Source organism: Microcaecilia unicolor, chromosome 9 (assembly GCF_901765095.1).
Source record: "Microcaecilia unicolor chromosome 9, aMicUni1.1, whole genome shotgun sequence".
NCBI classification, from domain to species: Eukaryota; Metazoa; Chordata; class Amphibia; order Gymnophiona; family Siphonopidae; genus Microcaecilia; species Microcaecilia unicolor.
Genome location: NC_044039.1, coordinates 19,580,102 through 19,606,523, shown reverse-complemented (window position 1 = coordinate 19,606,523; position 26,422 = coordinate 19,580,102). Strand labels below are relative to the sequence as shown.

General features: G+C 43.3%; 1 protein-coding gene across 2 annotated transcripts in view; it reads left to right on the top strand.

The window, feature by feature from the left end:
• ATP2B1 (ATPase plasma membrane Ca2+ transporting 1) overlaps positions 1-26,422 on the top strand; it is a 226,354-nt gene that overhangs the window by 128,771 nt on the left and 71,161 nt on the right. For both annotated transcript variants that reach the window (XM_030215571.1, XM_030215572.1), the window contains exons 8-9: positions 1,599-1,754; positions 13,285-13,499. In XM_030215571.1, the coding sequence (XP_030071431.1) occupies positions 1,599-1,754; positions 13,285-13,499 (371 nt within the window). The remainder of the gene's footprint in view (positions 1-1,598; positions 1,755-13,284; positions 13,500-26,422) is intronic.

Sequence of the window (26,422 nt, the reverse complement as noted above, 5' to 3'; positions counted from 1 at the left end):
TTTCTGGTCTTGTAAGGGAACTTGCATCTTGCAGTTTCTAAAAAGAATATCTGATTCTTATTTCAAACTCTGCAACCATGGGGAAGCACCTCCGCGCTCTCATCGGTTGTGTGATAGTACTTTTAATTGCTTCAGTGGAAGGGCGTACATCCTTCAGTTACCTGTTAGTGAACACTGAGTGAGTAGAGTGTTCTTGTTTCTAGCAGTTTTGACAATCTATATATAGTGGGTGGCTGTTGTACATAATGAGGGATTTCCTCCTGCCCCCGTGTTTTGATAGCGATTGGTTGCAAATTGAAGGTCCTTGATAACCCGATTTTTGTTTTTAAAACAATAAAGCCTACAAAGAGGACCCATAACTTAACTATACCACCTCACCAATCCACCCCAATCCGAAAGTCATCTTTCTGTATCTACTTTCTTAATACTTCTTTCCATCCTTAATCTCTTTGCATCACCAATTGTATCTGACACCCTGGGATGGCAATGCCATAACAGAACTCTGTAAGCCACATTGAGCCTGCAAATAGGTGGGAAAATGTGGGATACAAATGCAATAAATAAATAAGGAGGCTCTGTCAGAGCTTTGCTCTTCCCATAAGGCCCTATAGCCTCACTTGCTTGTCCCCTGGTCTCAGCCTTACTGCTTGCAGCTTCTCTCTCCCACCAGCCTTAGCCTTTTTCCTGCTTGCAGCCTCACCCAGTGCAAATATGGGAGGTGTGCTCTTTGAGAGACAGCTCTCCAAAACATTTAGGGACATGAAATCCTGGGTGTCAGGTGCAATTTGTAGGTGCCATCCTAGAACCAGTGGCGTAGCCAAGGGTGGGCTTGGGTGGGCCCAGGCCCACCCACTTTGAGCTCAGGCCCACCAATAGCAGCACACCTATGATGTGGCCGGCAGAGATTCCCAAGCTGAGAACTCCCAACAACTGTCCCTCCTGCATACCTTATAAATAGCAGATCTTCGCCTGCAGGAAGCAGCGACTGATACACACTGCTTACACCGGCCCCACAGCCTTCCTTCTGATGTATTCCCGCCTATGCGGAAACAGGAAGCTGTATCAGTGGGAAGGATGTGGGGCCTAAATGAGTAGTGTGTATTAGTTGCTCCTCAGTGAAAATCTGAAATTTAAAAGGTGTGCAGGGGAGGAGGGATATTTGAGAGACCATATGGCATGCAGGAGAGGAGAGACCAAATCACTGATGGGATGGGGTGGGGTTCTTCTGCCCACCCATCTTGGACCCAGGCCCACCCAAAATTGGGTGTCTGGCTACGCCCCTGCCTAGAACCCAGGATTTGTTGAGCAAAAGTTACAAATGAAAAATAATTTGGAGAAAATTGAAGTTTTAAACAGTTAATCTGGGTTAAAAACAGCGATGATTGACCGCTGTGTTTTCTGAGGTTAGATTTATCATAAACAATTGAAACACAAGCTTATCCAAGCCAATAATGTGATGGTGGAGCACTATTTATATATTCTGATTCAGCAAAGGGGTGATGTACTTCTGTTGCCGTGATCAATTTCTGATGACAAAGGCCTGATACGCAATAGCTCATGCGATTTATAGCTTTTATGCAATGTTTTCTTTATTACAGCAAAAGCTCAAGATGGCGCAGCTATGGAAATGCAACCCTTGAAGAGTGAAGAGAGTACAGATGGCGACGACAAAAAGAAATCAAATTTGCCAAAGAAGGAAAAATCAGTTCTTCAAGGAAAACTTACAAAATTAGCAGTTCAGATTGGCAAAGCAGGTAGGATCCAGTGATTCATACGTTTATCATAGTAAAACAGATGTTTTAAAGCCATTACCTGTCACACCAAAGGTAATGAATAGTATCCAGCAAATGTGAGATTTCAATAGCCAAAGTAGGGTATCCCAATTTATGTAAAGGGGGTCTTTTACTGACGGTGCACGTTACCGGCAGCAGGGCCTGTAAGAATAAAATGGGTCCTGTGGCAGATAACATACGTTAATATTTAGTAAAAGACCCCCCTAAATCAAACAACTTTAATTAAATTGCAACTGCCAGTACACTTGTTTTGTCCATTACCATTCCACTTAAAAATTTGTGGCAACGTATAGCATTTTCAAGAGCCTTCAAAGTATATGTTTTATTATATATGTATACATTGTTTTAAAATATTTTTTTTTATATTTTTGTTATTAATTCCATTGGTATTTATCATTGGTTTCTGCAATTGATACATTCTATCTGTTACATTTTAATCGTACTGTTCGTGTTTGACGCAGGTGCTGTGCGTCGAAACACTGCCTGTGTCTGGTCATTTCTGGAAGATTGTTGTTCAATTTATGTGATTAAAGGAACTCTGTCCCTATTTTGAAGGCTCTTCGTGCTTTCTTTTGCTATTTGCACTTTGCTCTGTGCTGTGCTGTGAACCTATACCACTTCAAAATTGTGTACCAGCTTTTTAACATTTTTCTAAACATGATTTTACAGCTGAATATGCATTCGCAATGTGAGGTAAACTAAGCTTATCGTATGAATTTGAAAGTCTTTAAAGCAGTACCAGTACTTGGCTTAAGGATCTTTTTACTAAGCTGCGATAAGTGCTAGCAGCGTGTTTAGCGCAACCAAAAATGGCTTACTACCAGATGCGCTAAGGCATCCTGCAGTAAGTTTCAAATTGGTGCACACTAACCACACAGAAAAATACCTTTTTTTTGTTGTTGGAGGGGGCAGACTCAGGACAAATGTCAGGAAGTATTTTTTCATGGAGAGAGTGGTAGATACATGGAATGCTCTCCCGCGGGAGGTGGTGGAATTCAAACATGCGTGGGATAAACACAAAGGAATCCTGTTTAGAAGGAATGGTTCCACAGAATGTTAGCGGAGATTGGGTGGCGACGCCAGTAATTGGGAAACAAAATGGGAGCTGGGCAGACTTCTACGGTCTATGCCATGATCGTGACTAAATAGATAAGGATGGGCTGGAGTGTAGATTTTAAGGGGCTTCGACGTTAGCTTCAGTACTTAGTACAAGAACAGTGCTGGGCAGACTTCTACGGTCTGTGCCCTGAGAAAGGCAAGGACAAATCAAATTCAGGTATACAAATAAAGTATCGCATACCATGTAAATGAGTTTATCTTGTTGGGCAGACTGGATGGACCGTACAGGTCTTTATCTGCCATCAAATAGATTGTTATTATATGTTACTATGTTACTCTTTGGGGTTCTACATGGAATGTTGCTACTAATTAGGATTCCGGAATCTTCAGAACTTTTAGTACAAGAACAGTGCTGGGCAGACTTCTACGGTCTGTGCCCTGAGAAAGTGAAGGACAAATCAAACTCTGCTATACATATAAAGTATCACATACCATGTAAAATGAGTTTATCTTGTTGGGCAGACTGGATGGACCGTTCAGGTCTTTATCTGTCGTCATTTACTATGTTACTATATGAGGGGGGGGGGGTGTCCGAGTTGGAGTAGGCATTCCTGCTCTAATCAGTTAGCATGTCCCCATTACCACACGCTAATACTACAAAATAGGTGTCGCTAAGTGCTCATGTGTTAATTCTCTTTAACAGCCTTGCGCTAATGGCCATTAATAGAAGAATAGAAAATCAGCCATTTTATTGCTGCGGTATAAATGGCCTTTTCACACAGGGAAAAACATGTATATAAGGCCACTTTTTACCTCGGTAAAAGGACCTCTTATTTTGCTGAAAACATCATTGTTGGAAACTTTTTTTTTTTTTTTTTTGGCGTGGAGCATATTGATGGAAAATCTATAAGAGGAGCATTTGGTTTTGTATGGTGTAAAATCTGATTTTCGGTGGTGGTTGATATAGAAAGCAGGAGAGTGCTAAGAAAACTGTTATGCTTCTGTAATGGGGCCAATGACAATTTAATTGGATCAAGTTGCAACTTTTTATCTGTTGAAGCTATAATCAAGTTAGAAAAAAAAAAACTCATGAAACTTCTGGGCTTGAATGAAAACTACCCCTCATGCTGCCTGTTCTTAAAAGTTTAATTTTTAAGTTTATTATATAGCAGTTCCTTTTTCGGTGTGTAAAGAGCAGCTGCATTTGAAAGTGCGTACACACATTGTATTGTACCTGAGATCCAAACCGACTGCAGTGTCGTCTGAAAATAACCACTTGCTTTGCAGCTGCCCTGATAACATTGAAGGGCCAATGTTAGACGTCATCAGGACAGCTGTGGACTTAGCGTCTGTGGTAAATGGCGAAACAAATCCTCCACAACATTATATCTCAAAAAGTGGAAGAAGATACAGACATACAAATTGCTTAAAATAATATTTTAAATCATCCAAATGATTCCACAAAGGAGGAGGAAAAAGACCTCAGAAATCAGTTTTGTTTTTTTTTTATCACCACATAATCAGTGGATTAAAATAACTATCTTTTAGCATCATTGGTCTAAAAAAAAACAAAACCTTCCTTCCTGCCTACGTTGTATACTTTATTAATACTGGAAATATAAATATGTAGACCAGTATAGTACACAGGGCTTCTTTTACAAAGCCTCGCTAGTGATTCCCACGCTGCAAATGAGACGAAGCCCAAAGGAATTGAATAGGCTTCCTCTCTTTTGCCACGCAGGAATCATTAGTAACGGCTCTGTAAAAGAAGCCTACAATGTAGGCAGGACGGAGGTTTTTTAGACCAATGATTGATTCATCGCTAAAAGAGTTATTTTAATCCACTGATTCTGTGGTGGTAAAAAAAACCTCTCTGCGATTTCTGAGGTCTTTTCCCTCCTGCCTTGTAGAATCACTTGGATGATTTGAAATAATATTTTAAGCAATTTGTATGTGTGTCTACCACCTTCTGAGTTATATTTAGTGTCTGCTTCCCAGACAGGTCTTTCGAAAAGAGCATTCTAGGGTTATAAAGCTGGATCCGAAGGGCCACTTAACTGTTTGAATTTCAAGGCCTTCGGGCAAAATGGGCCAAGTACCTAAAGAGCAAGTTAGCGGTCTACATTTCTTTGGGGCCTCAAGTCCTCTCAAAAGAAATTGTACAATGTGATACCTGACAGGGAGCTTTCTTAGGAGTGGCCCCCACACTCTGGAACTCACTCCCAGAGAGTCTATACCTAACTCAAGCTTGCTTCTACTTCAGGAACTAGGTGAAAGTCTGGTTCACCTTCCAAGCCTTTAATACACATGGGGGACCAACTATCCACCGACTCAGCATCTGGATCAACATGCCGCACACCTTATAATTCAGACCAGATTCACATACTGTGTTCAACTCTATATAAAATTTGCCTTCAACTTAGCCACCTATCTATCACAAAAACGTTGTTCTACATCTGTTTCTCAACTGTACTTAACCCCCTCAGCAGCCTACTAAGAATTTTCATTGTATCTTAATGATGTTATGAGCATAAGGTATGATGTGATGCTACATATGTATACTTGATCTTGATTTGTCCTTGCTATTTTCAGAGCACGGACCGTAGACGTTTACCCTCATTGTCCTTGCTGTCTGTCCTCTGGAGAAGTCATTGAATTGCAAGTCTAGCCCATCCAAATCTTTCTAGCCACGATCGGGCTACAGACTGTAGAAGCCTGTCCAGCACTGTCCTTGTTCTCCAACTTTTGAAGTTGTCATCGAAGCTCCACTCTAGCCCATCCAAATCTGTCTAGCCACGATCAGGGCACAGACTGTAGAAGTCTATCCAGCACTGGCCTATCTTTCCGGCCACGATCGGGCTACAGACTGTAGAAGTCTGTCCAGCACTGGCCTATCTTTCCGGCCGTGCTCGGGCTACAGACTGTAGAAGTCTGTCCAGCACTGGCCTATCTTTCCGGCCGCGCTCGGGCTACAGACTGTAGAAGTCTGTCCAGCACTGGCCTATCTTTCCGGCCACGCTCGAGCTACAGACTGTAGAAGTCTGTCCAGCACTGGCCTATCTTTCCGGCCGCGCTCGGGCTACAGACTAGAAGTCTGTCCAGCACTGTCCTTGTTCTCCAACTTTTGAAGTTGTCATCGAAGCTCCACTCTAGCCCGTCCAAATCTGTCTAGCCACGATCAGGGCACAGACTGAAGAAGTCTGTCCAGCACTGGCTTTGCTTCCCAATTACCGGCGTTGCCATCTAATTACCGCTAACCTTGTTTGGTTCCATGCCTTCTATACAGGATTCCTTTGTGTTTATCCCACGCATTTTTGAATTCTGTTACTGTTTTCATCTCCACCAACTCCTGTGGGAGGGCATTCCAGGTATCCACCACCCTTTCCGTGAAAAAGTACTTTTCCCGACATTATTCCTAAGTCTGCCCCCACCCCTGCAACCTCAATTCATGTCCTCTAGTTCTACCATCTTCCTGTCCCTGGAAAAGGTTTTTATTTCTAGATTAATAAAGACATTCCAATATTTGAGAGGTATCGTATCACCCTTGTCTCTCTCCTTTTCTCAAGGGTATAGATGTTCAGGTCCTCAACTCTCTTCTCATACATTATATCTTGTTTGCTCTAATGTGAGCTTAAGGTCTGTCATTTGTAATTGCTAATATCGTTTATGATATGTAATATGAATGTTCTAATATAAGTGGTTTCATCTGTATTGTGCTAATATAAGTATCGTATGTGGTGTTATGAATGTTCCTCCATGCTGCCTATTATGATGTATCTCCTGGTTATGTAATTTGTCTGCAAGCATTCCATTTAAAAACACTGTAAAGGTTGTTTTAGCAGATTTCCCTTAGTGGCTTCCTGTGTTTCCAGTCTCATTTGTATTTCAAAGATTTTTAACTGCTTGATTTTTTTTTTTCCTTTGTCAATTTTGTCACCAAGGGCTGCTTGTAACTTGTTAAAATTCTCACCTAAAGGATATGGCACACTTTTATACACAAAGGGGTTGAATTAACACAAGATGTTTGGTGCTACTGCTGACAGATTTAAATCTTGAAGGGTTTGGCCCTTTCTGTATTACTTTCTATAAATATTATATCCTATCCTCTCTCCAATTGCTGTCAGAGCTGGCTGCTTTCTTTTACTTTTGCTCTGTCATGAAGAACTCTTAGGCCCAGATGCACAAAACCTAACGAGCCAGTTCCAGCCAGTTTAAAACGCAAGTAGTTCACCCCGGGCATGCACTAAGGGCATTTTCCCTGCCACGGTAGCAGGCAACGAAAACGGAATGCAAATGATTGAAAAGCTATTATAATGAGCTGCACTACCGTTGCAGCCCATTATAATCAGATGCAGGGGCGTATCTGCTTGGGGCCACAGGGGTCTGGGCCCCCGCAGATTTCGCCCTGGCCCCCCTCCCCGCCGTCAACCCTCCCCCGCTGCTTACTTTTGCTGACGGGGGGCCCCAACCCCCGCCAGCCGAGGTCCGACCCGCAATCTCCATATTTCGTCTTCCTCCGTGGCCATGTGCTTCAAGGAAGTAACGCTGCAGTGCTGACTGGTTGAATCCAGTTCGGCGTCTGACGGCGGGGAGGGGGTGGAGAGAGGCGGGGGGAGGGAGGCAAAAATGTGCCCCCCCTCTCTGGCTCTGGCCCCCCCTACCGCCGGATTCCAGATACGCCCCTGATCAGATGCACTACCGTTTTTCCGATTCCCTTACCGTAGGAACCCTAACGAGATGTCTGACCTCTCGTTAGGGCTCCTGTGAGGGAATCGGAAAGGAAAAGGGCCCCCAAAAAAGGTAAAAAAGAAAAAAAAAAAAAAAAGCAGGGAGCGCATGTGAGGGGCGTCCTTTAAGGACGTACTCTCCCTGCGCTTCTGAGAGACGTCTTTTTTTTTCACATTTTTTGTTTTAGCTCTGCCGGCGCTGGTGTTTTTTTCCCCCCTTCTATTTTGTCTTCGCCACGCCCCTCCACAGCAAAACTTTTATGTTTTCCTGGTTGCCGGAGAATCGGGACGTCCCTTTAGATTAGTCTCCTCTTCCCTCTCTCTTCAGCCAATCAGAGCGCGTTTCGCTGACAACAGCCAGCTAAGCCCGCTTTGTTTGGCTGAAGAGACCAGGAAGAGGAGCCTAATCTTAAAGGGACGTCCCGATTCTCCGACTCAGGTACCGAAGGACTAGAGAATGCAAGTGAGCTACAACGAGTAGCTCATTTGCATTCCCTATCGTTGATGCATTCCCGTTCCCTACCGATTCGCTATGGAATCGGTAGGGAACGGGAATTACCAATGTCTTTAATGCATCTGGGCCTTAGTTTTTTGACATTTCCTTTGTTTTCACAAGTTTGTGTGTGGGTTTTTTTTTTTTTTTTTTTAATTATAATAGTACTGCACCTTCAAAAGGTATTTTGTTTTTCCTTAGGGCCCTTTCAGTGAGCACTCTTAAGCTGTTACCTCAAACTTTTTCATTAGAGCAACCTATTGGCGCTTGGATTATTGTTCGGTATTAATGAAGACATTTCTTGACAGATATGTTACTACTACTACTACTACTACTACTATTTAGCATTTCTATAGCGCTACAAGGCATACGCAGCGCTGCACAAACATAGAAGAAAGACAGTCCCTGCTCAAAGAGCTTACAATCTAATAGACAAAAAATAAATAAAGTATGCAAATCAAATCAATTAATGTGAACGGGAAGGAAGAGAGGAGGGTAGGTGGAGGCGAGTGGTTACAAGTGGTTACGAGTCAAAAGCAATGTCAAAGAGGTGGGCTTTCAGTCTAGATTTAAAGGTGGCCAAGGATGGGGCAAGACATAGGGGCTCAGGAAGTTTATTCCAGGCGTAGGGTGCAGCGAGACAGAAGGTGCGAAGTCTGGAGTTGGCAGTAGTGGAGAAGGGAACAGATAAGAAGGATTTATCCATGGAGCGGAGTGCACGGGAAGGGGTGTAGGGAAGGACGAGTGTGGAGAGATACTGGGGAGCAGCAGAGTGAGTACATTTATAGGTTAGTAGAAGAAGTTTGAACAGGATGCGAAAACGGATAGGGAGCCAGTGAAGGGTCTTGAGGAGAGGGGTAGTAAGAGTAAAGTGACCCTGGCGGAAGATGAGACGGGCAGTAGAGTTTTGAACCGACTGGAGAGGGGAGAGGTGACTAAGTGGGAGGCCAGCAAAAAGCAGATTGCAGTAGTCTAAACGAGAGGTGACAAGGGTGTGGATGCGGGTTTTGGTAGAGTGCTTGGAAAGAAAGGGGCGGATTTTACGGATGTTGTAAAGAAAGAAACGACAGGTCTTGGCAATCTGCTGGATATGAGCAGAGGAGAGAGAAGAGTCAAAGATGACCCCAAGGTTTCGAGCTGAGGAGACAGGGAGAATGAGAGAGCCATCAACAGAAATAGAAAACGGGGGGAGCGGGGAGGTGGGTTTGGGGGGAAAAATGAGAAGCTCGGTTTTGGTCATATTTAATTTCTAGTATTGATAAATAATCTACTGAAAGAGAGGTACCTAGTTTTTCCTGAGTCAGTTGGTTGAAAGCTAATTTTAAAGAAGGTTAGATGCCACACTAATTAGTGCCTGGTGGCACATATCCCCTTTTTGGCCAAGCGTTTGGAAAAGAGTGATGTCTCTCAGTCGACAGATTTCTTTGAAGAGTCCAGATGGCTTGGATGCTTGCCAGTTGGGATTGCCTCTTGGGCATAGCACAGAATCGGTTGTGGCAGTACAGGATGATATTCTGCTGAAGAATAAGGGCAGTTGGGTATTATTGGGGCATAGCCTCCGTTGAACGAGTCCGGCAAAAAGCCAGAGGCAACCCACTGGTAGTGACCACCTTTTGCTAGATTGAAGGAAGTTCAGTTTTTGAAAATAAATAAAATTTGAGGGTGGTAGTGTTGGGAGGTAAGCATAGCACACACCTCCAGCAGTGCTGCTGCCACACTGTATCCTGATCCCGATTTTGGAGCCGTGGTAGCCCAGGATGAAGTGCTCAAGCACTTACCTGGCCACATGCAGCAAGGTAAAGATTGGGGTGGCAGTACAGCTTCATGGGCACAAGAACACCTTCCTCCTCACTGGTCTAGAGTCCTCACAGAAGAGTAGACACTGCACAAGACCCATAAACATAGGCCTGCACTGAAGCGTTGCCAGACGTCTTGGAGGGGGCATCTCAGTATGGACCTATGTACAGTGCTTACACTTCTGTAAAGACTCAGGTCGGGTGTGGGAGAAGACAGTCCCTGTTTAGGGGTACAGCCAGTACATTTTGCCCAGAGGGTGCTAGATTTGGGAGCTTAATTTGAAGATTTTAGTTTGGAATGTCCAGAGATGAGCAAGATGTCGAGTGATATCCCAGATGGAACCTGGCACAGAAAAGCTTCTCCAGCTTTGATTCACTGAAGCTTTGAGAAGCATACCATGCATGCTCGTCACGTCCTGCCTGCCACTGATGTGCGAGGACTGCTTTAGTCTTCATCCCTCTTTGGAACCAATAGGTTCTGTCACTTGGTGCTTCTTGCCAAGACTAATTTATTTTCTGAAAAAAATGTTTTTTTTAGCTGTATCTTTTTCTTTGAGTTCTGTCACTGTCATGTGGTTCCCAGTGTCCTGGTTGCACCTTAGGGTAGGTTATAGGCTGGCTTTAAGTTTTCTTTATTTTGAGTTCACCCAGTCAGCCGCTTGTAGGTTTAAGGCATCTCAACTGAATGCATTGTTCATAATCAAAGTTGTTCATTTTCATTGTGACCCTTAGCAGCTTTAAAAAGTGCACCCAGTATAGCAAGACCATATCTTTTACTGATACAATTAGTGCTTGCAATGCTTGAGTGTGTTCTGATATGGCCTCAATATAGTTTGTCCTCACAGATGTGAGAGTCATCTAGGATGAGAAGTAGCAAAATAGATTTTTGGTGCCTTAAGTTTGGGCTGTTAGCACCATCATCATCTCGCCCAAGAGCACAGTGATACCTTAAGATCTGTCAGCTTCTGACGTGACCTCTTCCAGGATGTGGAGAGCAGAGGTAATAGTATTACTTTCGATCAGTGTAGGAATCCTCTTGCACGTTCAGACACAACAGGGTTCTCGCTCTTGTCCAACAGAGCAGGGACTCAAACGTTCCAGCCAGCCAAAATGAGGGATGTTGTTACAGCAGTGTGTGTTTTGGATCTCCTGACTCGTATTCAATCCCATTTGGCTGCAGGGTATTTTTGGTCCACCCCTACTTCGTTTTGCCATTCACACATAGGGGACATTTTCCTTTTCTGGTCTGTACGTTGGATCTCCTGACTACCACAACCGCAGCTAAGGCCTGTCATGCTTTTCTAAACTTTTTTCAGCTTTTGTTTTAAGTTGCTTCTGTTCTAATGTGGAAATAATGAAGTATGTTGGAATGTTCTCACATGAATCCTGAATCTGTCTGAGAAGAGCTGCTTTTCAGATTTATTGAGCTCTTCCAGCATGCAATAGTAACAGTTCTGCTTGGTGTAAAAAAAAAAACAAAAAAAAAAACAACGTGCATACTGGGTCCTGTTTTCAACAACTTGTGTTAGATACAGAATGAAAAAAATCATACGACATCCTATATAATAAAACTCACCCTCAACGTTCTGAGGACACTGACGTCACTGTCGGTTCCTCCAGGCACTTCCTTCCGGTTCAAAGGGTTCGTGGTGGTGAAGCCACCAAAATCACTGTGTTGGGGCCCCGCCCTCGCGTCAAACGTGATGACGTCAAGGGCGGAGCAATGGCGTCAGTGGCTTCACAACCGACGACTCAGCACATTGAAGGTGGCGTTGGCGTGCGTTGACGAGGTCCGCAACAATGGCGGTCAGTGCCTTCACAACTCCAAAGGGGTGAGCAGGGGGGGAGTTCGGGAGGAAAACCTTGCTAGCGCCCGTTTCATTTGCGCCTGAAACGGGCATGTTTTACTAGTACTCTATAAATCATTCTGAGTACCCAAGAGCATTTTACAAATCTTATGAAATTTGAACGTGTTCTAGAAGGCTTGTGAGGAACTTCTGGCTAGACATGTCAGGTTAGGTAGTTAATAAGAATACTATTTTTGAAGAATTGGCGTTTATAGATAAGTAATTGCAATATACCTTACTGATTATGTAGTATATCCCAGGGCTGCCGAGAGACTGAGCCGGACCCGGGGCCCCACCGCCACCCCCCCCCCAATCGCTACTTAGGCCACCGGCACCGCAGTCCCCACTCTCCACCCACCCAGCCCCGTCGACAGCTCCCCTCCATCCGCCATCGGGCCCCCCTGCATTCAAATTGGCAGCGCCTCACCTCCGTGTGAAAAGCACACCGGCAGATCGCCTCTCTTCGGGCCTTCCCTCCCTGTGTCCCGCCCTCATCTGATGTAACTTCCTGTTTCCGCGAGGGCGGAACACGGGGAGGGAAGGCCCGAAGAGAGGCGATCTGCCGCTGCGCTTTTCACACGGAGGTGAAGCGCTGCCGGTTTGAATACAGGGGGCACAGTGGTGGATGGAGAGGGGCTGTCAATGAGCCGTGGCCGGGTGAGACCGAGGACTGCGGCGCTGGGCCCAGGCCTGGGGAATTTTGTCCCTCCCCCCCCCCCCCCCCCCCCCCCCCCTCCTCAGCGGCCCTGGTATATCCCTATGGTATATCTACAGAATGGCTTTGGCTTTTGGAGTGTCTTGCTCCTCTGTAAAAGGTACTTTTCCTTGTTGGAGAAGGCCTCTCTGTTCTTAACTTTGTTTTTTAACTCTACCTGTTACTGACTTCTACCAGTAGATCTTAGAATCTATTGGGTTTTTAGTTCAGCCTGAATTGACATTATTGTATCAGGGCTATGTTATTCCCAGTCCTTGATCTGCCAGTCAGGTTTTTAGGATCTCCCTAATGAATATTCATGAGGTTTATATAGAGTGGATGGTAGTATGCATGCAAATCTCCTATATGCATATTCATTAGGGATATCCTGAAAACCTGACCCTTCGATGGCTGTAAAGCCAGTGGTTCCCAAACCTGGTCCTGGAGGCACCCCAGCCAGTCGGGTTTTCCGTATATCCACAATGAATATTCACGATATAGGTTTGTGTCCAGTAGAGGCAGAGCATGCAAATTTCTCTCATGAATATTCATTGTGGGTATCCTGAAAACCTGACTGGCTGGGATGCCTCCAGGACCAGGTTTGGGAACCACTGCTCTAAAGGACTTGAGCCACCAGAGAGGGGTCCTATTGATAATCACTTAATAATGCCGTGCAATAGACTTTATATACATATCAAGCTTTCACATTAGAGCGTCAAGAATATCCTTTATTGGCAACAATAAAATGTCCTATATGTCTAATAGCCCGCCCTTTTTGTGTTTTAAGGCAAAAGGGGACGTTCAACAGCAATTACCTTTTACAAAACTAAGTTCAATAGTTAAATCTAATTTATTTTTCTTTATTACTCTTAAAGGTCTGGTGATGTCTGCAATCACAGTCATTATCCTTGTATTATATTTTGTAATTCATACTTTCTGGGTTCAGAAGCGTCAGTGGCTAGCTGAATGTACCCCGATCTATGTGCAATACTTCGTAAAGTTCTTCATTATTGGAGTTACGGTCCTGGTGGTAGCTGTACCAGAGGGTCTTCCGCTCGCAGTCACCATTTCCTTGGCCTACTCTGTGAAGGTAGGTTTGGATGAAAAATGTTTCTGAGGCGTGTGTTTTGCCATTTATATTGGGGAAAAGTGCTTTGTCAATCTCGCATTCAGTCATGAGGCAAATTGCATAAAACTGCACAGTGCTGAGAGTTTGAACACTGTAGGATGGTCTGTTACAATCAGAGTTTATACTGAAAACACGGTTAAATATTAAAACAGAAGATAAGAGAAAAAGATAATCCAGGCCTTGACAAATTTTCACAAAATCTAGCAGCCAGCCCAAAAACGTAGGAGCCAGCAACAGACATCTCCCCATCCTTCCAACCAGTGAAGTGGGGGGGGGGGGGGGGGAATGGAGGAAAACTCGTTCCAGATCAGCATTACCTCTTTTAGAAACTGGCTTAATAAGAGCTCTTTTCCTATTTTGTGTCTGTGGGCAAAAACTGTAGTAAATCAGTCTTAAAGTTCTACTGCGAATCTCTGGCAAAAGCCAGTAGTCTCCCCTTCCAGAGCACCCTCTAGATAGGTGAAACAGAGGTAATTGCCTCTGTTTTACATGTCAGGACTTCACCCAGTTATTCTTTTTTTTATTTTATTTGTTATTTTGTATCCCACATTTTCCCACCTATTCGCAGATTCTCCCCCCCCCCCCCCCCCCCCCAGCCTGTGCTCACTCTCAACCCCCCCCCCCTTTTTAAGCCTTCACCCAGTCTCTCACTCCCTTATATCTAAGGTCCACTTTAGTAGTCGGCACTGAAGAAAAAGGCCTAGGAGTCATTGTAGACAATCTGAAATCTTCTGCCCAGTGTGCGATGGCGGCCAAAAAAGCAAATGGAATGCTAGGAGTTATTAGGAAAGGGATGCAAAATAAGACCAAGAATATTCTGCATCGCTCTATGGTGCAACCTCACCTTGAGTATTGCATAAAGGCCCAGATGCACAAAACCTAACGAGCCCACAACTTGCGTTTTAAACTGGTTCCAGCCAGTTTAAAACGCAAGTAGTTCACCCCGGGCATTCACTAAGGGCATTTTCCCTGCCACGGTAGCAGGCAACGAAAATGGAATGCAAATGATTGAAAAGCTATTATAATGAGATGCAATACCGTTTTTCCGATTCCCTTACCGTAGGAACCCTAACGAGATGTCCGACCTCTTGTTAGGGCTCCTGTGAGGAAATCGGAAAGGAAAAGGGCCCCCAAAAAAGGTAAAAAAAGAAAAAAAAAAAAAAGCAGGGAGCGCATGTGAGGGGCGTCCTTTAAGGACGTACTCTCCCTGCGCTTCTGAGACGTCTTTTTTTTTGCATTTTTTTTTTTTAGCCCTGCCGGCGCTGGTGTTTTTTCCCCCCCTTCTATTTTGTCTTCGCCGCCCCTCCACAGCAAAACTTTTATGTTTTCCTGGTTGCCGGAGAATCGGGACGTCCCTTTAGATTAGGCTCCTCTTCCTGGTCTCTTCAGCCAATCAGAGCGCGTTTCGCTGACAACAGCCAGCTAAGCCCGCTTTGATTGGCTGAAGAGACCAGGAAGAGGAGCCTAATCTAAAGGGACGTCCCGATTCTCCGACTCAGGTACCGAAGGACTAGAGAATGCAAGTGAGCTACAACGAGTAGCTCATTTGCATTCCCTATCGTTGATGCATTCCCGTTCTCTACCGATTCGCTATGGAATCGGTAGGGAACAGGAATTACCAATGTCTTTAATGCATCTGGGCCTCAGTTCTGGTCTCCCTATATCAAAAAAAGATATAGTGGCAATTTCAAAGAGCAACAAAAATGATAGTGGATGGAACTCCTCCCATATGAGGAAAGGCTAAAGAGGTTAGGGCTCTTCAGCTTGGAAAAGATGGCTGAGGTGGAATATAATTGAGATCTGTAAAATCCTGAGTCATGTAGAAGAGGTAAAAGTGAATCGATTTTTTTTTCACTCTTTCAAAAAGTACAAAAAAGACCAGGGGACGGACACTCAATGAAATGACATGGAAATACTTTTAAAAGAAATAAGAGGAAATATTTTTTTCACAGAAAAAAATAGTTAAGCTTTAGAACTCATTGTCAGAGGATGTGGTAACAGCGGTTAGCGTATCTGGCTTTAAGAGTGGTTGGACAGTTCCTGGAGGAAGTCCATAGTCTGTTATTGAGATGGACATGAGGAGAAGCCACTGCTTACCCTTGGGTTGGTAGCAGGATACTGGGCTAGATGAACCATGGTCTGACCCAGAATGACTATTATGTTCTTAAGTATGTGAGCCCTTTGGTCAGTAACTGGTGGCACCTCCATGAGCAGTAGTAACTTCATCGGAACACTTCCTGTAATTGTTTAGTCTCTCACATCACCCTTCAGGGATTTTGTTCTCCTTCCATACAGAACTGTTTGAATTCTGTGACATCGAGGGCTTCCAGGTCTTGTCGCATTGCAGTAGGGTTGTTTTTGTCATTTTCGGGGTTGTTTTGGGGGGGGGGGGGGGTCTGTCATGGGAGCAATGTTATTAAGAGTATGTGTTCTTTCGGAAAGAGTTGTGCACTATTCACAATTAGTAGGAAACTTGCTCATATTCCCACGTCATAGAGGGCATCTAAGGACTTCTAAAAAAAATCTATCTCTCGATGTCCCTTCTGTTAAAAAAAAATGCGATTGAAGTCTGGGAACATTCTTTTGCTTTCCAAGGCACAAAAATATGGAATAGTCTACTACAGTAGTTTACATAAGTACATAAGTGTTGCCATACTGGGAAAGACCAAAGGTCCATCAAGCCCAGCATCCTGTTTCCAACAGTGGCCAATCCAGGTCACAAATACCTGGCGGAAACCCAAATAGTAGCAACGTTCCATGTAGAGCCCCAAAGAGTAGCAAGATTCTAGAATTCTAAAGAATAACAAGATTCCATTGCAGAATTTCAAAGTGTAGTAACATTCCATGAAGAACCCCAAAGAGAAGCAAGATTCCATTCAGAATCCCAAGTACATAAGTGTTGCCACACTGGGACAGACCAAAGGTCCATCAAGCCCAGCATCCTGTTTCCAACAGTGGCCAATCCAGGTCACAAATACCTGGCAAGATCCCAAAAACATTCAGTACATTTTATACTGCTTATCCTAGAAATAGTTGATTTTCCCCAAGTCCATTTAATAATGGTCTATGGACTTTTCCTTTAGGGAGCCATCTAAACCTTTTTAAAACTCCGCTAAGCCTTTACCACATTCTCTGGCAACAAATTCCAGAGTTTGCTTGACTACTCCTTACAGTTCTTTTTGAAAGGTCTTAAAAACTGATTTGTTGTTTGTTAATGTTATGTTTTATGAAAATGACTTAGATGGAGATATTTTTTTTATTAAGATTATTGATTTTAGTGTAATTCTATCCAGTTGGGATATCTCTCTGCTCTGTGATCTGCTTGGAATCGTAAGTTGAAAGCAGAATCAAAATCGCATAGAATTCATGAAGAGTGCACATTCTTTCCCAGTAGTGTGCAATGGTTTGCACACGCGTACATTATGGGGAAAGTGTTCGACATCTAGAAGAGCACGTGGTACTGACGATACATGAAATTTTGTCTGCTCGTTTTCATTTTCCAGTGGCATGGGATATGTCCTTTGAGATATCCCCTGTCATTTCAAACAAATGTACATCTTTACACTTCATAGGGTTTAGGTTGGGAATTTCACTCAGCCAGTCCAAAATATGAAATCTCTTCATTCTGTAATATTTACTTGAATGTTTAGGGTTCTCTCAGTGTATGACCCACTTTTGGCCCAGAATAGAAGTTCCCAATATAAAACAATTTCTAGTTTCATCAGTGATGGAATACTGTACGGATCCTGATGCACAAAGCAGCCCCGCACCAGTATATTTCCAGCAATGTGCTAGACAGGATGAGGCTTTTACTTTTGAAGGGAATGGTCAGCTGTCACCAAGCGGAAGTTTAATTTTTGCCTAATTTGTTCAGTCTGTTATTCTGATAGTATTTATTTTGTATTATCCAGATGTTTGGCAAACCTGAGGTGGGCAGCAAAGTTTTTTAGAGAGGTAGTGGTTTATTCTAGTTATTCTGAGTGTCATTCTTACTCAGTTTTTTTTTTCCCTGCTGGCTGACAAATGAACCCTCACATCAGCTGTTGTAAGGGACCCGCAAATATTAGATGTTTGATCTTAGGATGATCTTTTAGAGTGACCTTACCTAGTCATCAACATTTTTTTTTCATTTGTAGATTTCTGTCTGATGGTGAGGAATAGGTCCCCCAAATTGAAATAGTCTAGCAGCTGTTTTTCATAAGTCCTCTTGACATTTATTTTCATTGTATCATTGTGGAATCCCACTAAATTACAATGAAGATCAGACTCAAAAGCTATCGGGACTTTATAGGACAGGATGCTTTAACTTGGTTGCACAGATTTATTTTAATAGATTTAATTTTACTCAAAACACCTGGTTTTGATTCTCTTTTAAAATAAGGAAACTAGAGGCTCATATACAGTAGTACCTCGGTTTTGTCGGGTTTTTTTTTTTTCTGCGAAAATTTGGTCTCGGATTTCGTCGGTTGCCTCGGATTTCGTCGGCGTGCCCACATGACCTCGCTGCTAATTTTGCGAAAACAAGGGGCGACCCACGCGTTCTCCTGCTCAGTGCGGCGTTTTCTCGTTGTGTGAGCATCGCCCCGCGCGTCCAGCCAAACAGTTCCATTGCTTTCCGGTGTTGATTCATATGGAAATAATTGCCTCGGTTTTCGTCTGTTTCAGATTTCGCCGATTGTTTTCGGACGGATTATCGACGAAAACAGAGGTATCACTGTACTTTGTCCCACAAAGGTGGTACTTGAATCTTTTGTTGAAGAAATCAAGCTATATCCTCCTGGTACAAATTAGTTTAGTAGCGTTATCTTTCTTTTATCAGAGTTTAGATTAGGATCCAATTCTATTGAGTATAAAATCGTGATAAATACAGACCATCCTAGGGAATTCAGACTGCTTAGCACTTTACACCACTAAATTGATAACATCTTTATTAACATTTTTCACACAGATTCGGTAATTTTATAATAATGCACATAGCTATACCAGATTTTGGTGAAACAGCCTTAAATTGACGAAGTACTATAAAAAGTCTTGGTGCAAAAAGATTGCACTTAGTTTTGTGTAACTCATTTCAAATGTATGTAATCTATCACCATTCAAACATATTGTATAACAAATCTCAAAAGCATGTCTTAATTTTCCAAAATTACATCTGATAAAAATATGAAAAGGTCAGAATACATTGGTTAGTATAAGATTTGGGGTACATTGGGAAGGCCAGTGTGAGAGAAGGTAACTTTACACACAATTTTGTCATATGCACAAGCTGGGTTTTTTTTTCCCTTGTAAAAAATGTACAGTGGTGCTAGGGAAGACTCTGTGTTTTAATGTACGTCTATCTTTTTGGTATGTAAGTTGAGGGGAGGGGTTTGTAAAAGTATATTTGAATTCAGGAAATGTTTTAAACTAGGGTTTGACAAATCGCGGGTGCCAGGCCACCTCGATGCCTAGAAATTTCATCCTGGTGCCTGGGATTTTACCCTCTTCCCCCCCCCCCCCCCCCCCCAAAAAAAAATGCCACAACAATGAGCAACAATTTTTGAGCACTAGTATTAACGATGCATTTCTGTATATAGCACAAAAAAAAAACATTTTTGTGAGCAACCATGTAAAATGTATGAGCAATCGCTCATTCAGTTCTTAGAGGGAACATTAACTGTGGGTGATGGGAGAACAAAGAGGCAGTTGCCTCTTTGTTTTACCTATCTAGAGGATGCTGTCTCACAGCTGACTGGATTCTTTGGGAAGAGAGACTATTAACTTTGCAGTTGATTAGCAGAGGCATCTTAATGAACTGATTTACTTAAGTTTCTTTGCCCACAGGCACAAAATGGGGAACTTAATTCTTAGCAAGTCAATTTCTAAATGAGTTGTTGCTAATCTGGGAGGGGATTCCAATTTTGGAAGGGTGGAAAGGAGAAGCGAGAGAGGTGTTACGATGAAAATTTGTTGAGGCCTGGTTTAAACCATGTTTGATGTTAAAGATTTACTTATGATGCATGAGTAGGAGAGATTGGAGGCAGTCATCCTTTTGAAGGATTGTTGTAGATATTCTGTAAATATTCTGGGTAGTGTTTTTTTTTGTTTTTTTTTGTGGCAGTGACCTCCTAAATATGCTTCACTATTTAGAACTGTTTCAAGAGCTATGGAAATGTTTTCCCTTTTTTTTAATGTCAAAAAAATTATCAGTAGAAATGTTTATAATTCCCTTCGTTGTTAGTTATAATAATTAACCAGATAATTCCATGCCATTTTAATCAGTTTATGTGCATTCTAACTTTGACCCATTGTCGCATAATGTAATAAATTAGTGAATGACAGCAGGCGACCAAAATGGCCCATCTAGTCTGCTCGGTTGAGATTAATGCATTCTGGTAGTCATTCACATAACCATGTGCAACCCAATACCAACTTCTCTCTTCGCATCTCTTGCCTAATGTCTCAATCCTTTCCTTACCACTGTATAGCCTACCTAGCATGCCCAAACACTTTTAGTGTTTTCTAATGTATGCTAATGTTATGTTGTACCAGTTTTTGAAAGCAGGCTAAGTAGTTTGAAATACAGCCAGGATAAATGCAAACTAGAGTTCATGGACCATTTCTAAGTTTTGGAAGATATTTAGCTGTAGATGCTAAACTACTTAGCATTAGAAATAGCATAACATGATGCTTTCTTCAATGTTAGCGACTGCTATGTAATTCTTAACCACATGAGGGCCCCCATCAAACACTACCCAGGCCACATTTGTACCTATACATGTGATTCAAAAAATTGCCCTTTGCCAGCTGGGTTGGGCAAGTACCCAGCTCAAAGCTTATTTTCTGGATGACTTCTGAGGACATTGCAACCCCACAACATGCTGAGGTCATACATTTGAAGAGGATAAAAGAAGGTCCAATCCTCACGGATTTGTAAAGCATCAACAAAGAAGTTAGGCAAAAAGACGAGGATTCCAAAAAAGTCAATGTAGGACCTTTAATACAGTCGGCAAATCAAACACATCAAGGACCTGACACGGCCGTGTTTCAGCATGTCTGCTTCAGGGGTCAAAACCCTGTGGCATATGTTAGTACTATATGGTCCTTTATGTATGTGAAGGTAACGTTTAATCAACTGTACCGAACGGCAAAAAATAAGGTGCTCAGTGTTTTAACTGCGGGAGAAATCGGCAGGACGTCAGAAACAGAACGAAGCCTTCGCGGGACGAAGAGGACCTCGGCTGGCGGGGATTGGGGTCCCCCGCCAGCAAAGGTAGACGACGGCGGGGGAAGGTTGGCGGCGGGAGGAGGGGTCGAGAGGGTCGTCGTACGGGGTCGTCAAAGTTGGCGGGGGGGGGGGGTTGATAATGGCCGGGGGAGAGCTAAAATGTGCCCCCTCACCTCGGGCTCTGGACCCCCCTTCCACCGATGTCTGGCTATGCCCCTGGTGTGTACTGCACAACAGTCAGTCTTGCTGCTTGTGCTGTACCCCACATTTCGGGGCTCATGCTGTAACTAGAAAGAGGCATGAAAGTCAGACGTGCTCAGAAAGGAGCTGCTATAAGATGCTAAGAGCAAAGCATGAGTCAGTAGTGATTTTTTTGTGACGTAACTGATCAAGGAGCCAATGCAGAAACCTAGTGTGGGCGAAAGCGTGCAATTAGCAAGACATCTGCACACAATTTTGATGGCTGTGCAATGCAGATAGTGTCTTCACATAGAAGATAATGCTATGTGAGTCGGTGCATAGGACACTAGCGCACAGCATATTAAAGTAAATGATAGTGGGGCTGTTAGGTATTCTGCCCTGATACAAAGAAATATGCAGAAGACTCTCTAAGGCCAACACACTTTGAATTCCAGGTCTGATGAGGCATAGAAAGGTTAGTTCATTTTTCTGCAGTAGGGTCTGAGGGGATTTAATGCCAGTTCTTACTTTTGCTGTAAGCGTAATAGTAGCCACAACCTTTTAAGACAGAATGAGAGTTGACTGTTCTGCACAGAAGTCTAAGGGAAAAAAAATCCAGCATGTACTGGAATATAAATAGCATTGTGATAATTTTATGCACAAGAAATGTGTGAGGCCAGTTTTATTCTAGCACATGGAGCAGATGTGTGCCGATGCTTTCATTTTGCTTGACTATCGGCCTTAATTTCGAAAGTGATGGGCGCCCATATTTTGACCCAAATTGGGAGATGGGCACCCATCTCGCAAAGGCGCCCAAATCGGTATAAACGAAAGCCGATTTTGGGCGTCTTCAACTGCAATCTGTCGCGGAAACGGACAAAGTTGACGGGGGCGTGTCGGAGGCGTGGTGAAGGCGTTTTTAGCGTGAATTTAGGTCACTTTTTTTTTTGGACCCTTTTTTTTTCACGAACAAGTCCCAAAAAAGTGCCCTAAATGACCAGTTGACCACCGGAGGGAATTTGGGATGACCACCCCTGACTCCCCCAGTGATCACTAACTCCCTCCCATCAAAAAAAAAACCAACTTTAACAACTTTTGTTTCCAGCCTGTATGCCAGCCTCAAATTCCATACCCAGCTCCATCACAGCAGTATGCATGTCCCTGGAGCAGTTGTTAGTGGGTGCAGTGGACGTCAGCCAGGTGGACCCAGGTCCATCCCCCCCACCTGTTACACTTGTGGTGGTAAATGGGAGCCCTCCAAATTGCCCCCAAAACCCACTGTACCCACATGTAGGTGCCCCCCAACACCCATAAGGGCTATGGTAATGGTGTAGAGTTGTGGGCAGTGGGTTTTGGGGGGGATTTGAGGGGCTCAGCACCCAAAGGAAAGGAGCTATAGACTTGGGAGGTATTTTACTTTTTTTTTTTTTTTTTTTTATTGTTACAAGTGCCCCCTAGGGTGCCCGGTTAGTGTCCTGGCATGTGAGGGGGACCAGTGCACTACGAATCCTGGCCCCTCCCACCACTAAATGCCTTGGATTTGTTAGTTTTTGAGCTGGGCGGCTTCGGTTTCCATTATCGCTGAAAAACGAAACCGCCCAGCCTCAAATCCGCACAAATCCGATGCAATTGCCCGGCACAAACCATATTACCGAAAAAAAAAAAATGGGCGGCCATTTTTTTTTTCAAAAATACGGTCTGTCCCACCCCTTCACGTACCCGTTCTCGGACATAGACGCCCATGGAGATGGGCGTTCGCATTCGATTATGCCCCTCCACGTGCACTAGCTGCCCTTCGTGCAGAACCTTGTGTCCACTGACTTACACAGACTAGTGCACAAGTTCCTTGTGCTTCAAATTTTGCATACAGATAGCTTACTGCATCAGCAAGCAAAATTCTCATTGTGTTCATGTTAGAAACCGGGTGCTCAGCCGTTGGGCAAATTGCTCTAACATGTAGCTTTCTGCATTGGTCCCTAAGTCTGATGGCTGACCAGTGTGCTGAGGCTCACTGGTTGGGAAATAACTGGTCTGATTTCACACTTCTTATTGCCTTCCTGAGGTAAGTGGAAAGAGTTGTCGATTGTGATGGGTCAGTGTGTGGCTCATCCCCTTCTTTCTTTTTAAAATTCAGAGAGATTGATTAGGCTTTCAGTACTTCCTGAGCTCTACTTTTGGCTGTAAGAGTCCTCCATGTCCACACTGCGCCATAGTGGAGGAGTGGCCTAGTGGTGGTTTTGCAATCCAGAGGTGGCCGGTTCAAATCCCACTGCTGCTTTTTGTGATCTTGGGCAAGTCACTTAATCCTCCATTGCCTCAGGTACTAACTTAGATTGTGAGACCTCCTGTGACAGAGAAATATCCAGAGTACCTGAATGTAACTCACCTTGAGCTACTACTGAAAAAGGTGTGAGCAAAATCTAAATAAATAAAATAGTGACCAGTGTGCCACACAGCTGTTAATGTAGGGTTGCCTTGGGCGTAGCTCAAGGTGATGAAATCATTTTGAAGCTGCAGATTGTTCACCAGTGGAGTACTTATAAGGAAACTGATTTAATTACAGTAGTCTGGGTGTACTGTCAAAACTTGATTATGGCAATTCAGCTTATTTAGGATTGCCAAAAAGTTTGCTTCACCGATTTCAAGAGTTTCAACATACAGAAACTAGAATAATGGGAAGGATGAAGGCAAGGAATTGTTTTCCAACTAATGTGAGCTTTACACTGGCTGCCCATTGAATTAGGGTGTACACTTAAGCTGCTTATGTTAACTAGGACCCAACCCAGATAAAGATTTAAAAGTTATCTCCACGATAAATTGGTAGGTAATATACTAGTATGGCAATTCAGTTCTGCAGGAAAGGGATTATTCATTATCCCATCTTAAGTAAAGGTGTGTTTTAGTCTGGGCTCTGTAGGGATTAACATTAGTTCTGTAAGGTGGTAAAAACTCGGTTGTGCCAAAAAGCCTATTCTGTCTGTGGATGTGTATGTGTAACTATTATTTTTAATAAGACTGAGGTTATAATGGGCTGGGAGGAGGGTTTGGCATAAACAGGATTTTGTTATATTCCCTGAATGATGATGATGGCATGGGTTTGGAAGTATAATTATAGATTAATTTTGTCATAATATATTGTGAAATTCACCTTTTTATTTATTTATTTTTAAAGAAGGTGATATATTAAGAACAATAGGTCGAACTATAAAAGATTGGGAACACTGACCTATAGCAAATGCCTGGGGGAAAACTCGTGTACTCAGTATTCCACAACTATTGGGATGATCTCAATTTAAAATATCTGGACAGAGGTTGTGAGGAACTTTTGTTATGGAATGAAAGATACAGTTGATAGTTTTAAAAATGTAGGATAGTGTGTGAGTGAAATTCCAACATACAGAAAAATATGATGCAGCCTGACTGTGAAAAAAAGACTTTAATTGATAGCTTTTCAGATTGAGACCATTTGAGTAATATCTTTTCAATGAAGGCTGTGAGAACAGCAACTAAATACAAAGCACCCAGGGTGGTTTTTATGAACCCCTAAATCACAGTATTGCCCTCTAATGACCTTGACAATAGATTGCATCTTTAATGTGGAAGGCCTTTATATATCTTGGCACACAGGAGGAGCAAGTTGGCATCGTTCACAAAAACGTGTATGGGAAGAAGTGAACAGAGGCATTCTAGGACGTCAGTTTAAATAAGTCTCTTTCAATTGAAGAGAAGCTGTGGAATGAAGGGGCCTAGGATGAAGGTGAAAGGGGGCAAGATTCAGGAATAACCTGAGGAAAAATACTTCACGGAAAGGGTTTGTTTATTCGGAGCTTGACATACCACCTTTCACAACAAATCAAAGCAGTGTGCAATATCTATATAAATAAAATCCCCCCTCAGACGTTCTGAAGCTCACTCCATCTGTCCTGAACTCCTGTCCTCCTGGTAGGCTAGGCTATTCGGACTACTCACCCTCAGTCTCAGCCACGCCCATCTGGGCCGTAGGCCACGCCCCATCTGCACATAAAAAGCACCCTCAACGTTCTAAAGCACACTCTGAGGCTTCAACAGTTCGTATGTTCGAAGCTCTGTAACCATTTTTAAGCACACTACATCTCTGCCCCGCCCTGACCTATCAGAGAAGGGAGGAGTGTCACAGCTGCACCACTCTGACCTATCAAAGGGAACTGAAACAGGAAAAGGGAGGAGAGTCACACCGAATGATGGACCTATCAGAGGGAAGTCAAATAGAAGAAGGGAGAAGCGTCAGAGGCCAAGGGGATGGCCGTATCTACGTCTCATAGGTTTCCTTGCTTTCTTTTCACTGTATTGCAGCTGCAGCCACTTAGGTAAGTCTAGCAAGCCTGTCAGCTACTGAATACAGAAAGCAAAAGATAGCATGTGGGAACTTGCTCCATTTTGTTCTCTGGAATGCAGTGATTATTATACAAATGGTCTTGCTTTCATTATTTTGGTAGGGGCTGCCTTCATGACTGTCCACAGTCCCCCCAGTCCTGACACCTGACAGGGGGGACAGGGAAGGACACTCACTGTCTCACATAAGCACTCGCACACACTCATTCTCACATACACACACGCTCTCTCACAGACACACTCACACCCACTCTCTGTCACACACACACACACACTTGCACATTCTCACTCTCACAGACACTCTCTCAAACATACACACTCCGCGCAAAACCTTGCTAGCGCCCGTTTCATTTCAGCCAGAAACGGGCCTTTTTTACTAGTTTAAAATAAAACAAATGAGGAGAGGAACGCCGATTCCAATAGGACAGAGGAAATAAAAGAAGGCAGTAAGGAAAGGGAATAAATAAAGAACAACGAAGGGAATACAGAGACAACCAACCACCAGCCAGTACCTGTCGCCTGAAAATTCATGGAATGGCCTCCCGGTGGAGATGGAGAAGAAATCTGTGTATGAATCTAAGAAAGCTTGGGACAAGCACATAGGATTTCTAAGGGAATGAAAGAGGAGACTAGATGGCATGGATGGGCAGATTGAATAGGCCATATGGTCTTTATCTGCCTTCATTGTTCTGTGTTTCTTCTATGTAACTTATCAAAACTGTTGGAAATTGTTTTTGAGAGGATGGGAAGGGGTGTAACCTTTTTGAGAGTTTACCTTAAGTTTCTTAAACTCAGTCTTTTTAAAACTGTACAATGTGAGCATCACCAGAATTTATAGACTGGGGACATTTATTTTCACAGATTTGATAGCAAGGTATAAAGTCAGCAGTGGTGTATAAAAAGCGATTGTACATAGAATGCATGCTGTTGAATATGGGGTTTTTAATGCCTTGCCACTATCTAGGTTTTTGCCTTCTAGCATACCTTATCTCAACTATGCACAAACTTTTCAGAATTGCTACAGGCTGGTCCAATTTACTTAGCAGCGTGATTCGCTGTTCAGTAAATTTGATTCCCTCACCTTGTCTTACTCCTCAAGTCACACAAAAATAGATTCTCTAGGGAC